At 37.8% G+C, this 18,316-nt stretch overlaps 1 protein-coding gene across 2 annotated transcripts in view; it reads left to right on the forward strand.

The window, feature by feature from the left end:
• Positions 1–18,316, forward strand: part of Nup205 (nucleoporin 205) — a 74,114-nt gene that overhangs the window by 17,535 nt on the left and 38,263 nt on the right. For both annotated transcript variants that reach the window (XM_087205883.1, XM_087205882.1), the window contains exons 11-22: positions 1,033–1,183; positions 2,186–2,391; positions 3,597–3,779; positions 5,399–5,449; positions 6,082–6,291; positions 9,677–9,776; positions 10,185–10,322; positions 12,564–12,753; positions 13,676–13,796; positions 15,562–15,643; positions 16,057–16,221; positions 17,071–17,195. In XM_087205883.1, the coding sequence (XP_087062009.1) occupies positions 1,033–1,183; positions 2,186–2,391; positions 3,597–3,779; positions 5,399–5,449; positions 6,082–6,291; positions 9,677–9,776; positions 10,185–10,322; positions 12,564–12,753; positions 13,676–13,796; positions 15,562–15,643; positions 16,057–16,221; positions 17,071–17,195 (1,722 nt within the window). The remainder of the gene's footprint in view (positions 1–1,032; positions 1,184–2,185; positions 2,392–3,596; positions 3,780–5,398; positions 5,450–6,081; positions 6,292–9,676; positions 9,777–10,184; positions 10,323–12,563; positions 12,754–13,675; positions 13,797–15,561; positions 15,644–16,056; positions 16,222–17,070; positions 17,196–18,316) is intronic.

Below are 18,316 nucleotides of genomic sequence, written 5' to 3' on the forward strand. Positions count from 1 at the left end.
ACTGATTAAAATTATTTTTCTATAGCTGGGCATGGTGACACATACCAGTAATTCCAGCACTGTGGGAGGCTGAGGTAGGAAGATGGTACTTTTGAGCCCAGTCAGGGCAATTTTAGCAACTTTGCCAGACTGTCTCAAAATAAAAAGTAAAAAGTCAATGCAAAGACCCTGGATTCAATCCCTAGTACCCCGCTTCTGCAATTTCTATTATAAAAATTTTGGAACATATGGAAGATAGAATAATTATAATGAATACTCAACATCTTAATTTCACATCTTCAGGTAGCATGTTGACATATTTGCTTCATCTGCTACTATTTTTTTATTCCTTTTATTTTTACTGGAATATTTTAAAATAAATTATAACATGACTTTTCCCCCTTCAATGGTTAAATAAGTATAGTTCTTAAAATTAAAGATATTTTCCTCCATTATTATAAAACCATTGTTACGCCTAATAGATTTAATAATACTTTGCAGAAAACTGTAACATTTTCAGTTCTATGTTCTAAGTAATGAGCATGAATATTTTTAGTTATTGATAAGATTTAAAGTATAAGAAAGAAAAAGGAAAAAACTGATAGAACTGATAACAGTGTCAGAACATGGTTTTGTTGGGATCACAAAAACAGGCTTATGTTACCATGAAGATGATTTAGGTTGACAGGTCTTCATACTAATCCAGCTGAGATTTAGGGACTCTGGCTCCTAAGTAAGCCTTTGAATTTTCTGGTTAATTTTGGATGGATACATTTCTTCAATTGCTTTACGTACTAAAAATCTATTGTAATCTTGAGATGTTTGAAAAAATGTACTTACTTTTATTCACAAAAAGATTTTGAAACTGGTTAAATTGCTGCTGAACAGATTAAAAACAATTTTTCGTAAATAGAATACCCTTAATTTTGTCTTCTGCTAGGGTTAAATCAAAGCACTTAGTTTTGATTTATATGTAGTCTTTATTAGCTAGTCCATGTTGCCTTGTAGTAAAGATACACTTTATATAAACTGTATGTTTTTATCTTATTTCAGGTTGTCTTATCAAAATTTGTCAGGCAAATGGGTGACCTACTGCCTCCAACTATTTATATTCCTTACTTGAAAATGCTCCAGGGATTGGCTAACGGGCCTCAATGTGCCCACTACTGCTTCAGCCTCCTCAAAGTCAATGGTAGTAGTCACGGTAAGGCAAGTCTGGATGTCATTGAAGATTCTTTTACATTTTTGAGGTCGATATCTTACTGCCTAGTTAGAACAGTGGTTATTGTGCTGGGTTCTACCAGAGGTATAAATTGCTTTTGCAATAACGGAAAGAGGCACACTGGTTGCTTTATGTGCTGTGGTGCTTTGATTAGAGCCTCACAGATTAGAGAATTTTGCCATCCCTGTTATAAAATATAGTTCATTGTAAGAAATTATGTAAATATGTAAAATTTCAAGAACATAATCTGGTATACAAAGCAAAGTATATACCCTTGGCACATACATTTGATTAATTTCTCGTCATAAATACTGATTTTTAAAATTTTTTCTTGACCTTATCCCAGTTTCCTCATTTAATTTTCAGATTCAGGTCTGATTAAAACAAAAACACTATAAAAAGAAAAGTGCATGCTTTGTTAAGAAGCTATTACTTTCCTTTATATATGTGAAGAACTAAGGCCTAGGGAAGTTACCTAATTTATCCCAGGTGACAGGTCACTGGGGAGCCACATTGGGCTCCAGAGCCGGTATTTGGACTGTGCTGTCAGGGTTTGTCTGCCTTGTATTCTGTGCTCTTGCCCCTAGTCCTTGGCATACAGTGGACTAGTAATTTACAGATCCAGACTGTCGCTGTCTCTTTGGGAATTCAGGCTCAACATTGTTTTGTGGGAAAAGCAGCCTTGTGTAGTTACGTGACAGCACAGAGAACTCTTCTGGCTGTGAAGCGGTAACCAGCATCCAAAGTAGTTTATATTTACATGGACACTACCCCATTGTTAGCCATGAGGAAAATGAATGCAGAGTTCTGCTCACCAGGGATTTCCACCCTTCAGTAAACAATTTACCTAGGCAAGACAACACACTGATTATCTGGACAAAGATTGCACTTGTGCTAAAACAGAAGCAAAATTGGTTACACATTTTCTGTTTCCAGACAGATGTCTTTCTAGAAAAAAAAATGTTGTGCTGCCTTTCTTTACAGTTGAAAATATCCAGGGAGCAGGTGGCAGTCCAGTTTCCTGGGAGCACTTCTTTCACTCCTTAATGCTTTACCATGAGCACCTTCGGAAGGACCTCCCGAGTGCAGACAGTGTCCAGTACCGCCACCTCCCTTCACGTGGCATCACCCAGAAGGAGCAGGATGGACTGATCGCCTTTTTGCAGCTCGCGTCTATCATCATTACATGGGTAGGTTATCCATCAACTGCAGGGTTTATATTCTAGCACCACGGCATTTTAAGGGGCCAGATGTTTCTTGTAATGCTCAGAATTTATGAGTGATACATTTAGCATTCTTATTGACCTTGGAAGGTATAAATTGTGGCAGCCTTGCTCACCAGCATCATGTTAGGATGAAAAATAATGGCCTTAACCTAAAAGACATAGAGGGGTAAGTAAGAATCAGTTATTGAATATGCATTCTTCCAGGTTTTCTAGAGTAGGTGTGTGCAAATGTGTGACTGTGTGTTGGCAAGTATGTGTGTACAGAATGAATAGCTTTCATTAAAAAGAAAAGCTATTTATGGAATTTTTTTCTCCTTATACCAAACTATTTTACCTGTTACTACCATGTTAGTCTTTTGAAAAACATTATTTTCATTACATTATTTCCCAACTTAGAAATCTCAGTTTCTGTTGTTCACTAGAACAAAGTTAAGTTACTTTGTCTATTTCTTAAGGACAAGATTAGTCCTTAGTTTTTTTTTCTCTAATCATTCTTAACAGTGTTAAAAATCAAAAGTCAAGTTTATAATTATATCTCACTGCATTAAAATGAAAGTATACTTGATACCAAATATGTTCCCCTTTTTTTCTCAGAAAAGACAAGGTATTTATTCATTCCTGTGTTCTATTATAGTATAATATATTAGCTGTTCCAGAAAGGATTTCCAAACCCTAGGTAAGATTTATGTGACCTTGGCAGATTATTTATTTCTGTTTGTAGATCCCTGCAAAAGTAGTTCTACAAAGGCTATTTCTTTTCTTTATAGTGACCAAACTAGTGGTCTGGTTTGATCCCCTGGTAGACTTTCATGTTAAGCTTGTCTTGGTTTCAGTATGTATTGAACCTGTGAGGGCTTAGTATAAGTACTAGCAGCTTAAATGGTTGTTGGTCATTTTTCTTAGCACTTAAAAAGGAAAGCCAGGGCCAGGGATGTAGCTCAGTGGTACTACGCTTGCCTGGCAAGTGCAAGGTCCTGAGTTTGATCCCCGGTAACCAAAAAAAAAAAGAAAAGCCAGATTTGGTGGCATGTGGCTATAATCTCAGCTGTGTGGGAGACTGAGGCATCAGGATCACTTGAGCCCAGAAGTTAGAGATCAGCCTGGGAAATGTAGTGATACTTGATCTCAAAAATAAAATAAAAACGGGAAGTCTTATGCTCAATTCTCAGAGTGAAAATGCTCGACTGGCACTCTGCGAACATCCTCAGTGGACACCTGTTGTGGTGATTCTGGGCCTCCTACAGTGCAGCATACCCCCTGTTCTAAAAGCTGAGCTGCTGAAGACACTCGCTGCCTTTGGAAAGTCCCCTGAAATTGCAGCCTCCTTGTGGCAGTCGCTGGAATATACACAGGTACACTCACTGAAACACCCTTATATGTATTACTTGGAAAGTGAACATGATAGTGCCATAGAAGTGGAGGGTATCTGACTGACCAGGATTTACACTGTGAATTTCCCAACTACAAAGTTAAGGACTGGGGGCCAGACATAGCATCAGAAACTCCGAGGCCTAGGTTTCTGTGGGTGTAGTTGACAGCCTCACTGGGTTACCAGACACAGATAACTCTTTTAGGATCTTATTTTCCAATGTCTGTAAGATATTTCTAAATGAACAGAACCCTTCAAGACAAGGCTGATACGAGTTTTCAGAAGTCATCTGTACTCATTTAAATGTAAAAAGTGTCTAATTTTCTTTTCTGCTCCTTTTTTTTAATGTGCCCATCTTGTCCAAACGGACTGAAACATCAGTAAAGCTGTATGTCATCATGGGGCTTGTTTTCCCATTAAAGCTTGGGTTCAACTGTTTGCCAGGTTTACAGAGAAATTTTAACAGCAGTCAGAGGACTCTGTTGGCAGTCATGAAGGCTTGCTGTCAGGACCATAAGCTTTGAGAATGGGAAAATATGGAAAGTGGTAATATGGTAGCAGGATTCTTTGACTACTTCAAACTTAGGGAATGTATGTATGCTGATTTGGCAGGGGAAATACATGGTTACGTAATGTTTGGACTCTAAATGAACTTTTTTTTCTCCAAATGTAAGCTCTTGGAGTTTTTGTATCAAGGATAGTTACTTCTGTGTGATGAAGTGAAAAAGGAAAGAAGGATACACTTCATAGAAGCACCTCTGATAAAATGGTTGGGTGGAATATGTGTTTGTTTTAGAAGTAATAGAACATTAAAGGAGCCTGTGATTCTAAATTACTCACAGAACAAGCCATTTTAAAGTAGTAAAGTATTGTAGATTATTTTCTAACATATGTATCTTGAAGATATGAATGATACCTTATGAAACAATTAATGGAGTTGGCCTGTGTGTGAGAGGCTAAGCCACTTTGGGCTTACTATTGATACTTCCCATTTTGATTCATGAATATACCGGGACATACCATTGTTCTGCATGCACATTGCTTCTTTAGACCTGAAATGAAGTATAACTAGGTCCTTAGAGCAAATGCTAATGCTTTTAAAGGAGTCTACCTATCAGTGCACTCTTCGTTTTTGGAAAGTGAAGTATGATGAATAAGTATAATTTATTGCATATAGTCTGACCCTATAAGAAGGATAAGACAGAACATCTCAACTCAAAACTTCTCACTTTCAGAAATCTATTCTTGGTTAAGTTTGCTTGTTGGTTTAAATAAGGCTGGTTGTAAACAGAAATAGTGTTTTGAATACTGGTGAAATTTCATCCTGTAAATCCTTTTAAAGATTCATTCTTAGAAAATCCTAGGGAAAATTTGCTGAAAAAAGATCTAGAGTGCTCTTAGAAATTCCAGGTTTTTACATCATACAAAATTGAAAACTTTGAATTGCTATTGAAAGGCCATTAGGGACTCCTCAGCTGTTGGCCATTGTGAGAAGTGTGGGTGTGGTGGGTGCGGTATATGACTGACTATCACATAGCACAGCTGCTGCTGCCCATTGAGAAATGCAGAATGCTCCTGACATCTACTTCTTATTATTTCAAGATACTACAGACCATCAGGGTTTCAAGCCAGAGGCAAGCTATTGGGATCGAGGTAAAGTTTCCTTTAAGTTTAGTTCTTATGTTTGTTCATTAATACGTGTGCTAATAAAAAGAGCCTAAAAATGATTCTTACCCTATTGTTTCTATAACTTTCAAATTTAGTATGTTTGCAATTGGAGAGTTTTCTGATCATTGTTGAAAGGGATGAAACTCTCCATGAAAGAAACCAAAATATTTAATGTTTCAGAATTGGAAAAGGATGTTGGTTGCCTGCCATCCAGACTCTGAAAGTCTTGGTTTGAACTCAGTTAATTAGATCAGTTGAGTCAACCTGATGAGACAATTATTTTACTTTCTGTTCTCTCTCTTTTTTTAAAGACACATTTAAGCTTTCTCATTAATATAAGGTTGGGCTAAAATGTGGAAATTTGAAATTATTCCATCTGACTCATCTGCATTAATATAATACTTCTGTGTCTTTTCAGTGAAAATATCTGTTGTGTTTTTTTTGGTACCGGGGATTGAACTCGGGTCCTTGAGCTTGAGCAGCAGGCAGCAGAACCACTGAGCTGAATCCCCGGCCCAAAATATCTGTTCTTTTAGTGTGATATAGCGCTGTCAGTAAGTTAATGTCCGCAAAATGTTCTGTAGCTGATAATTTTATACCACCTTTTTTTTTTGAAGGTTGAACTGAATGAAATAGAATCACGGTGTGAAGAATACCCCTTGACTCGAGCCTTTTGCCAGCTTATTAGTACCCTGGTGGAGAGCTCATTTCCTTCCAATTTGGGCGCTGGTCTGCGGCCCCCTGGCTTTGACCCTTATTTGCAGTTCCTTAGAGATTCTGTTTTTCTCCGATTCCGCACCAGAGCTTACCGGAGAGCAGCTGAAAAGGTTATGTTTAGAGAAACTTTCTTCTCCATATTCATTTACTGTTTCTTTTTCTTTCATCATAAGTGTAAAGGGTTATAAATTCATTTTAGCTTTCAGAGTTAGTAAAAAGAAATCATAATCTTAATTTTGAACTCTGCAGTTGACTAATTTATGTACATTAAAAAATCAAAGCACTGACATTTCAGTGGTCAGTAATTTATTTGATTTAAGTTCATAGTCATTTAGATTCCTAACTGAACAAATTTTGACTAAAATTGGACCAAAAAATTAAGCTGTGGCGTGTTGGTTAGAGGGAAGGAGTGTTGTGATCCCCTAGGCGTGGCTGCCATAGATGAAGCTCAGGGAGCACTGACATTTATCCCCATGCTGGCACTACTCACAGGACACCACCAATCTCATCATATATTTCATTGTGTGTAATTTCAGTATTTGAGGCAGGTACTATTAATATTCCCATTTTACAGATGGAGGCTTAGCAAAGTTAAGGAGCTTGCCTAAGGTCCACGACCAGGATTTGAACATAGGACTCTGATTCCAGATCCAAGCTCATAACCACTAAGCTATGTAAGAGACACATCAGGTTCTGATGTTACTTTAGTCTATAACACTGCTTATTACCTCACAGGATACCCTTGGGTGTGCCTTATAGAAACATTTCTGCTTTATTATTATAGTTTGCTATTTTTTAATTTCTTGGATTTTTGTAGTATTAGTGATTATAAAAATAATATAGTTCATGCTAATTTGGGACAATTTGGAAATATAGAATAATGAGAAATTATATCACCCATAGCCTTACAAAGAAGGTTAAGAAGGATAGTTACGTATAGTCTAGTTAATGTGCACGTATATTAATACTTGAGATAGCTATATTACTTTGTGTTCTCTTTTTATCATTTAACATAATGAAGATTTTTCACACCATTAAAGATTCTTTGAAAAGTCTTTAGGGACTGCATCATTTTTATTACTTGTATCTAGCTTCAGTGGTCATAGCTTGTTTCACAAATAACAGTTTTTGCTTTTTTTTTTTGAGACAGGCTGACCTTGAACTTGCTATGTAGCCCAGGCTGACCTTGAACTCACAGCAATCCTCCTGTGTCAGCCTCCTGAGTGCTGGGACTACAGGCCTGTGCCACTATATCTGGCCTGACTGTTCATTTTTTGTCAGTTGCTTTTATAATTTTTGTTCCCTTGTAAAAATAAACACTGAGAAAAAACATTTAAGCTGTAGAAGTACCTCAGTATAAATTTCTAATTTGATAAAAATGGCAGCAACTATGCCTCATTAATAAAAGTCATTCAGATAATAAAAGTCATTCAGATAAGTAATGTGAATAAGTAGTGGATGCTGATCATTGCAGTCCCTTTGACAAAAAGTATGGACACGTTTTTGTAATTGTTTTAAATGTCTTTCCTGCTTTTTTTGGAAAAAATTGTCATGATCTTAGTGTTTAGAGCTCTAGTTAGCCATGATCTTTCTGGATGTCTTATTTTTGCCCAGACATAGCTACACTTCAAGTTCTGCAGCCTTCTTGGGCTGCTATTGATTTCTGTTCCATGTCCATGTATTTACTCTAAAAAAATTTCCCTCAGTTTTTAGAATTTGTTTGAAAATCTTTTTTTTTTTTAGTACCAGGGATCAAACTCGGGACCTTGCCCTTGTGAGGCATTCGCCAGAACCATTGAGCTACATCCCCGGCCCTGAATATCTTCTTGAGTTTAACTTATATATCTATATTTTAGGGCAGTGGCTGGTTATAAAAACAGGCTTTTGATTGAGATAAGCAATAAATATTTTATTCGACAATCCTAAAGTCCATTATTATGTCATGATACAACATTTTTATTTAAACTTTCTGGAAATTTTGGAAAATACAAAAAGTAAATAATTTCAAAATAATAATAATACAAAGCTACCCTAAAGTCCTATTATGAAACTTGAACTCTGACAGAATTATGTGTAGTGGAATTAATGATTCTAAATAGTAATTTAAAAAACCAACCTGTATACGGCGACTAAAACCAGTCTTGTTACATTTTATGTATTTATTTTATTTTATTTTATTATTTTGAGGCAGGTGGTGGCACCACTGAGCTAAATCCCTGGCCCTTAATTTTATTATTTTGAATCCCCAAACAGGAACTTCAGTCCTGAGCCTCTCTGGAGTTTGCTAATCGCTTACTGAATACTTCCTGTCTACTGCCACTCAGAGTACAGTTCCCCCTGCCTCTGCACCTTGAGACACACACTGCTCTTTTATGCTTAGGCTCTCCTTTCCCGAGCCATTCTGTTGCACTTTGTCTTGTTTCACATGTCACTCAGTGGTCCTACTACTTCCAGTCTTCTAGTTTGACTTTTCCACTTCTTCCTTCCATATCTAGTCCGTTTTAGCTGCCTAGCTATAATCTAGTCCAGAATTTATATGATCATTTTATGGATTTTGAAGCAAAGTTTAATTTTACTATACATACAACCATAGATTTGTCCTTTGACATAAATTTTCCCCTCATTAGTACATAGATTTTAAATTTATCTCTAACAGAGAGGTGGTAAAGAGGTTATTTGTAGCAAGCCTGCCAGTAATTGTATTCTTGACCACCTTTGACTATTGGCATGGGATGAAGCTTTACTCTTAAGAATTAGACGCCTGAGCTTGACTTCCAGATTGTTTGCAGGCAAGCTGTAGGATCTTGGGGCATTTGGTCACTGCTCTGAGCTTTATGTATGAAATTACAATGACTAGGTGAGATGATTTTTCAGATCCTTTCCAGCTGAGATTCTTAAGAGTGTGAAGTATCTGACCCTTTATGAAATCTGATGTTGTTTAATTGTAAACTGAATATGACTAGGTACCGAATGCTTTACATTTGCTAATGAACCCAGACTCTTCTATAGAAATGTTTCTTTTATTTGTTTTTTTTTTGGTACCAGAGATCAAACTCGGGACTTTGTGCTTGCGAAGCAGGCAGTGGAACCACTGAGCTAAATCCTCCCGCCCTTTTATTTGTCTTTTTGAGACAGGTTCTTGCCATGGACTCACTATCTTACCCAAGCTGGTCTCAAGCTTGTGACCCTCCTACCTCAGCCTCCTACCTCAGCCTCCTGAGTGTTGGGATAACAGGCATGTACCACCATGCCTGACTTAGAAATGTTTCTTAAGTAATGCTTTAAAAAAAGTATTTTACCTGGAAAATGAACTAATACATTATCCTTCAGCACAGTATAGCAATATGACTTAGGCTTTCTCTATTACTTTGTATAAGTTAAGAGACAAGTGACTTTGCTCATTTTCTGGAGGAAAAAATAGGAGGAATTCAAAGCACAGTGAGGCTACTACCTTGCACTATTTGTTGTTATTGAAATACTTGTTTCTTTCTGTAGTGGGAAGTTGCTGAGGTTGTTTTGGAGGTGTTTTATAAATTACTCAGAGATTATGAGCCTCAGCTTGAAGATTTTGTGGACCAGTTTGTGGAGCTACAAGGTAATTTAATTTTCAAATAAGATGTCAGCTATTTATAAAGCTGTGTTTAGTTTATAAATTATGTTTTATGTAAAATTTATACTTACAAATTAAATTAGAATTTAATCTGTATTTCACTGTTTTAATCATTAATGTTCTGTTTAAGAGAAAATAACGTAAAATTTTAGTGAATGGAATATCGAGAGCATTGCATAATATGTTCTCCAATGAATTCACCTATAAAGGTGACTCACTGCAATGTGCAGATGAGAATTGCTACTCTAAGGAGCTGGTGTCACCATCTCTAAATTGAAACTTGCCTTCAGCTATTTAGGACCCATTTAATTTATAAATACACATTTTATAGAAATCAAAGATGTGACAGTTTACTAATGCACCATCTTGTGAACTGCATTATGTTCTGTTTAGGAGAAGAAATTATGGCCTACAAATTGCCTGGCTTCAGTCTGATGTATCATCTTCTGAACGAGTCACCAATGCTGGAGCTTGCTCTTAGTCTGCTGGAAGAAGGAGTAAAGCAGCTTGATACCTACGCCCCCTTTCCTGGTATATGTGTCAAAGTTTTGTTATTTTCATCTTTTGTAAACTGAGTTTGGAATAGATGACCTCTGAAGTTCCTTTTTCACTGTAAGCTTCTCTGTCCACAGTGGTATTTCCAGTGTCATTTAAAGGAGTATATTTTAAGTGAAAACAGAATAAAGCATAGACTCTCACTGTAGCTGCATCTCATTGGGGGCCTTTACATTTTTTTTTATTACTCCATGTTTGTAGTGCATGATGATTACATTCATTGTGGGGAATTGGTACTTGTACATGATGCATTTTTTTTTTTGGTACCGGGGATCAAACTCGGGACCTTGTGCTTGAAAGGCGGGCAGCGGAACCACTGAACCCCAGCCCTTTTTTTTTTTTTACTTCCCCTCCCTCTCCTCTCCCTTCATCTCTCTGTCCTTTTCCCATTTGCAAAACATCTACCTTCCTGTTTCCTGTTATCTGTCTTGTATTTTGCTCTTTACATTATTTTCACTTTGGGTTTCTCATGAGAGAAAGTATGCGATATTTAAGCTCATTTGTCTGATTTATTTTACTTAGCATTGTGGTCTTATCTTACTTTTCTTATTGCTGAGACAAAATACCTGACACCCAAAGTTAAAGGAGGAAAGGTTTATTTAGCTCAAAGTTTGTAGAGGTTTCAGTTCATAGTCTCCTGGCTCCAAGGCAGAGTGGCATGGCCTAGAGGCATCGCAGAGGAGAAACGGCCTATGGCAAAGCAGGGTAGGCAGAAGACAAAAAGTGACAAGCAACAAGCATGAACCTCTTTCTGTCCCTTATATTCTGTCCAGGCTACCTGCTCTTAGGATGGGTACCACCCCCCCCTCAAGGTGGGGCATCCTAAATCCTAGCCAGAACTGTACCAAACCAATCAGTGGACTGATTTAGTAATTACATACCCTTAATCCCAGCATCATACACTCCAGATCCAGCCACCTCCGAAAAGCCCTACCTATGACTGTGTGAGGCTTTAAGGGGACACCTAGACACAAGCCATAACAGGTCTCAAGGTATATCTACTTTCTTATAAATGACTTAAATTTATCCTTTATGGCAGAGTGATTTGCCATGTATGTAAATACCACATTTTCTTTATCCACTCTTCTGCTAATGGACATGTAGGCCCCTTCCAAGGTTTAACTATTAGGAATTATGCTGCTGTAAACATGAGCGTATCATTGTAATATGATGGATGTATCACATGCATATGTCACTGTAATATGTCTAACTCTTTTAGGAAGCGGGGTCTTATAGGTAATTAAAATTATTTGTGGTATCATTTTTCCTGTTTTAACATGTCTAACTTTAGATCTGAAGTTCTTTCTGTTTTCCCCATAATACCTATAAAACACTTATTATATAGTACTTGGACAGTGTTCAATAAATTTAATATTATTATTACCATTAACATTATTTATTGAGTATTCAGTATTCATTTGACTCTTGAAAGCATCTTATATGTATGAATACATTTAATCTACCAAGAAGCCTTATGTGTGAGTCCTTATTTCCATTTAACAAAGAAACTGATGCAGAAAGGTTATACTGACTTCATGCAGCAAAGAGATGGGCTTGGGACCTAGGATGCTAGACTCTGGAGCCCATGCTTTTTACAACTGTGCTGTAGTGTCTGTTTCATGTAAGTATGATCTAAAAAAGATAGATTCTAATATAGCAGTAATGACTGTAATCAGAGTTCATAGGTAAGAAACCATGGAAAGAATTAGGTCAAAGCTTTAAATTGGAAAGATGGTGATCTTGTCTATATTTTCTGCTTTTTTGTGTTCCACAGAAATTACATCTTACTCAAAATTAGTTTCTTAACCTTGACATTATTGGCAGTTTGGGCCAAATCATTCTTAGTTGTGATGCTGTTCTGTGTGTTAGGCTTCTGTCCACTAGATGCCAGTTGTATTTCCCCAGTTGTATTTCCCCAGCTGTGACAAATGTTTCTAGGAACTGTCAGATGTTCTCAGGGGCCAAGTCCCCTCATTCTGAGAAGCACTGCTTTAAAGGGTCAGGGAAAAGATAAGGGAAGCCATTCCATGAAAGTACCCTGGGTCACAGAATAACCTTGATTTATGTAGCTGAAAAGTTCTGTGAAGTTGCTGGTGAAAGTTTGAACAACAAGGACCTTTTGAATCTAACATTTGTCTGTAATCTTATTTTCCTAAGTATTCACAGTGAGTTTCTAAGATTCATTTAGAATTTCCAAACTTCATTTTTGGGTTATAGGGAAGAAACACCTGGAGAAAGCTGTAGAGCATTGCCTTGCACTTCTCAACCTTACTCTGCAGAAGGAAAATCTCTTTATGGATCTTCTAAGAGAAAGTCAGCTGGCTCTCATAGTTTCTCCCTTAGAGCAGCTGCTGCAGGGAATTAATCCCAGAACTAAGAAGGCAGACAACGTGGTAAACATTGCCAGGTAAGTGACATTTGCAGGTTAGAGATATACAGTAATTAAGAGATGGACTGTCTAGCTTTGTGTTCTAGATCTTGTTGGATATCAAATGCACTACTTATTATTTTTTAGCCCCCTTTGAATCTTGCTTTCTCTGACACCTTTGGTTTTTGTTTCTTTGGGGAGGGGTACTGGGGATTGAACTCAGGACCTTGTGCTTGCAAGGCAGGTGCCAGAACCACTTAGCTAAATCCCTGGCCCTCCTTTGGTTTTAATAACTCTGAATCTTACAATCTCATCTTGCTAATTTATTCTGTGTCCTAACAATTTATAAGTCTAAAATGACCAAATCTTTTTTGTCTCCTCTGGGAAGCTGGATGTTTGGAGGATAGTGTGTAGGAGGAAAATCCCCCCCCCCGTCTCTTCTTTCTGTCTCCCTTACTCCCTCTCTCTTTCCTTTCCTCCTTTCTTCCCTGCCTCCATATATACTAGCTTTTTGCTTGTTTGGTGTTCACAGCTTGCTTCAGTTTAACATAGTGTGTTCTTGTGCATATGTTGTGTCCACATCTTCCCTTTCTTGTGAGTGCACAGTTCTATTCTGTTAGGGCCTCTGTAATGACCTCCTCTTAACTGTATTGGCTGCATATGCAAAAAACCTATTTCCAAACAAGGTCATTATGAACTGAGATTTCAGCTTAGGAATTTTGGAGGGACATGATTCAGCCTAAAGCTGGCTGTTTCTAGCTGGAAGGGGACATAATTTATATTTTTTCTAATTTATTTATGGTGTTGTATGGGTAGGGGAATAGTAAGAAACCTTGTCTGATCACATTGTTCCTCAATATTTTCTTGTCTTTTCTCATTTATCTACAGTGCTGTATGGGTACCGGAATTGTAAGAAGTCATGTGTGATCACATTATTCCTCAATGTTTTCTTGTTCTGCAGATACCTGTATCATGGGAATACGAATCCAGAACTGGCTTTTGAAAGTGCCAAGATCCTCTGCTGTATCTCTTGCAATTCAAACATTCAGATAAAATTGGTTGGTGATTTCACACATGACCAGGTAACTGATTTTGCTCCTGCTGCTTTTGGTGCATTCTGGCACAAGTGACAAACATCCATGGAGGAATCATATTCTTGTTTTTGGAAGAATTCTCTAAGAGTAAATATATTTATAAAAGACAGGAAAAACTTACTCATTGCTTAACTGTGATTTGTCTTTGAAGTTCACTCCATTCACAGTGGTGAATGGGGAGTGGTGTATTCTCAGTACATTATTCATACTGCAGTGTGTGGCTGTGTAGCCTACGGCATGGCTGCTACTCTAAACACGTTTAAAATGATTATGTTTGTGACTGCAACTTCTGTTTGTGTTCTGCTCCCTGCCTGTCAGTTGTTGCAGGCTTCTGCGGTTCTGAATGTGTCTCACCATTGTGAGCGTCTCCTTCTGTGGTAGTCTGGTGAGCCACATCTGTGTCACATCATGGGATACCACCCTGGAGAATGTTTTAAGTGTTCCTCTTTTAATACTATTCATAATAGTTTTATTTCTGATCACTGAGTAGCTACAGTGGGAGAATCTGCTCCTTGTTTCCTCTGTAAACATTTACTCATTGTGTCTCTGTGTGGGAAATCACTGCTTTAGCCAAAGCATTTTAGTGACATGGTGGTGGTTGTTGTTGTTTGAGGGGAGGGTACCGGGGATCAAACTCAGGACCTTATGCTTGCGAGGCAGGCGCCGGAACCACTGAGCTAAATCCCCAGCCCCCAAAGGATTTTATTGTGTCTTCTTGCATAGTGTTTTAAAACAGAAGCTCTTCTGGCACTTTGGGTTGGACAGATCTTCATTTTGTGGGTAATTGTCCCTGATGCTACAAGATCTTTAGCATCACTGGGTCCTCTGCCACTATGTTAGGAGAACCTCTAGTTGTGACACTTCAGAATGGCCCCAGATCTTTTTAAGTGCCTTCTGGGTGGTACCACCCACGCTGAGAACCACTGTTTATAGTAGGTATAGCTGTTTAATTAAGAACCACTGTTTGTAGGCAGCGTAAATGTCTAATTGGTGGAATGGAATGGGTTTCATGATACCATGTGATAATCAGAGCATCCTAAAGATTCTTGGTTTCTTGACATTTATTTTAGTATATATTATTACTGATTTTAACATCTTGCTAGACCTCTCTGTCTCTCTCTTTCTCTCTCATTTTTTCTTAAAATTTTGAGACAGGGTCTTTCTAAGTTGCCCTGGCTGTCTTTGAACTTGCGCTTATGATCCCCCCTTAGCCTTCCAGAGTGCTAGGATTGTAGAAATGCCCTACCATGCCTAGCACATCCTACTAGGTTTCTGACAGAGAAATTAGCCAAGAGGTATAAAACTAGTAATAAGTAATATATTTCTAGGAAGAAGATAAGAATTTTATTTTACATTTTAGTTACAATCTCATAACATTGATTATATAATGAAGATACTATGAAACAAATTTAGTGTTATTTTTAAAGTACTAATTTGATTGTTTGGGAAGAAAATTGGGGAAAGCAAGTTTTGAAACCAGTAAAGTTTTAAGTTTTTCATTTCTTTATTTCTATAGAAATCTAACATAACAATTTAAGTTATTGAGTTTTCTTTTTTTTTGGTACCAGGGATCGAACTTGGGTCCTTATGCTTGCGCAGCAGGAGGTGGTGAAACCACTGAGCTAAATCCCCAGCCCCAACTTTTTTTTTTTTAAGCAGACAAATGTATATGTGTATACTGAATTTATTATGCTTTCTATAATATTTAGAAGTTTTATGGTAATTTATCATTTTTCTGTCTATCTGCATTTAGAGTGTAAGCCAGAAACTGATGGCTGGATTTGTGGAATGTTTGGATAATGAAGATGCAGAAGAATTTGTACGTCTGGAAGAGGGTATGCCCCAGATTAACAGCATGTTTTACTTTGTATATACAACTTAATGTAAAGAAAAACAAAAATAAATGTACATGACTTTTAAGAATTTTCCTTAAAGAGACCAACCAATACAATGGCTAATGAAGTGCACTGGAATAAAAAAAGCATAGAGGCTTGGAACACTCTCTTTTTTTCCAGGCCTGGGGATTAACCCAGGACCTTCACACTGAGCTACATCCCCAGCCCTTTTTTAAGATTTTGAGACTGGGCTGCAGTGTGGGACCCTCCTGCCTCTGATCCCATAGTGCTAGGATTACGGGCATGTGCCAACACTCAGCTTGAATACACATTTTATATTTTTAAATTTGACTTATAGGTTAACTTTGTATATGTTAACTTACGTAATTTTGTTTTGTGATTTTCATATTAAGGATCAGAGCTTGAAAAAAAATTAGCTGCAATTCGTCATGAAACAAGAATCCACATCTTGAATCTTCTTATAACCTCTCTGGAACGTAGTCCACCCAACCTTGCTCTCTACCTGTTGGGCTTTGAATTGAAGAAACCTGTCAGTACCACTAACCTGCAAGATCCAGGTATAGACATAAGACACATGTGTATGTATTTATTTTCATATTTGTATTTATTTTCATATGTATTTATTTTCATATTTCATATCTAAGTGGTCATTTATTGAATTCTGGGCCCATAACATGAAAGGTAATGTATGGGTTAGTCTTTAGGACTTAGATCAAGAGTGGATAAATGAAGCTTTGGAGAATTGACATTTGTCACTTTTCTGTATCAGTATTTGAGAGAATGGTTCAGTAGAACATATGTTTACAGAATTTGACTTTTTTTGTTTGTTTTGAGGTGCCAGGGTTTAAAACTCAAGGGAGGCAGGTCTTCACTCATGGGAGGCAAGTGCTCTACTATTGTGCTACTCCCCTCTGCCTTTGCATGGTACTGGTAATTAAACACAGGACCTTTGCACTGGGTTACACCCCCAGCCCTTCTAAAAAAAATTTTAAATTTTGATATGAGGTGTTGCTAAGTTCTCCAGGCTGGGCTCAAACTTGTGATCTTCCTGCTTCAGCCTCCCAGTGTGCTGGGATAACTGACATATGCCACCACACCTGATGCCCCCAGCCCTTTCTAAATTGTATTTTTTTTTTTGGTACTGGGGATCCAACTTGGGACCTTGCGCTTGCGAGGCAGGCGACGGAACCACTGAGCTAAATCCTCGGCCTTCTAAATTGTATTTTGAGAGACAGAATCACTAAGTTGCCCAAGCTGGCCTCAAACTTGCAGTCCTCTTGCCTTAGCCTGCTGGATAGCTGGGATTAGAGGTACATGTCACCTCCTCTAGAATTTGACTTTTGTAAAGGCAGTCTAAGGTTTCTAAATGCAAAAAATCTACCAGAAACTTTTTGGCTTTCATCTAGGAGTGCTAGGTTGCCCTCGGACATGCCTGCATGCCATCTTAAACATCTTGGAGAAAGGCACAGAAGAGAGAATGGGCCCAGCAGCAACTCCAAAGTCTCCTCAGCTGGCCGAGCTGTGTTACCAGGTAGGGGGGTGTACTTTGTAGCATTGGGTGGAGGAGACTGGGTCACATACTCCGGTCCACTGCCAGTACAGGAGTAGAGCGCTCGCCTCATCTTTCACTTACAGATAAAAATCCATAAAGCATAAACCCCAAGATCTTACAGACTTAGAGATCCTAATTGCTTCGACAGAGAGGAAAATTAGATTCTTTTGATGAATTTTTACCAGGTAGTATACGAACTCTGTAATAGTATGAACTCTCCAGATGTATTTAAAGTAGCTTTTCCTAGTGGTGAGAGCTGGATTGTGAGCTTCTCTTTGAGTCCCATCTCTGCCCGGTGACAGCCGAAGAAGTCACCTTGGGCATGCTGTGCAACCTCTCTGAATCTGAGCTTGTAGTCTGAGGCATGGGCTCTTGTGAGACAAAGAAGCATGTAAGTGAAAGCATTCTAAGAATAGTGTCAGCCAGGGAGTCCTTCGTACAATGGTGGAAAGTCAAGTAAATGTAAAGCTAAAATTAAAATGAGGACTTATTCATTCATGTTTCCATCTTGCTTTATTTGTTTTATGTGTTTTAAGAACCAGATTTCCTAAGATGGGGCTGCTTTCTCAATTTAAGTACACACTGATTCATGTTTACCTGGCATCATCAACCTCTTGTGACATGGAGACATGCCTTTGTTACTCTCCTCTATTTTTAAATTTTTCACTGTTTTCTTCAGCCTTCTGGTCTGTCCACATCCTTTCACTGTAAATAATGCAGCTAGATCTCCTGTGAGTCAGGTCTTCCTTCATTGGGGAGCAAATATGTATGTTTGGACTCAGTACTACAGAATTTGAGATGTAAGCAGAAGTGGTTAGTAGGCTTAGTCATCTGGCTGAAACAAATGGATAAGTTAATGAACTCAGGTTGAAGTCAGAAAGGGAGGGAGAGGGCAATCTGGCTGCTCAGAGAGCACGTACCTCAGCTTCTGCTTATTTTTACCATTTTAGAATGTTTTGCCAGATTTTTATTTTAAGAAAGGTAGAAATCTGAATTTTTGTGAAATTTTTTCTAATTTTTGGAACATTGTACTGTCCAAACAGAACATTATACCAGCAGTCTACCAGCTTATAGCATATGCTCTGTGATGCTGCTACTCA

Source organism: Heterocephalus glaber, unplaced genomic scaffold (genome assembly GCF_053883595.1).
Source record: "Heterocephalus glaber isolate CG9 unplaced genomic scaffold, H.glaber_assembly_v1.0 deba00000621, whole genome shotgun sequence".
Classification (NCBI taxonomy): Eukaryota; Metazoa; Chordata; class Mammalia; order Rodentia; family Bathyergidae; genus Heterocephalus; species Heterocephalus glaber.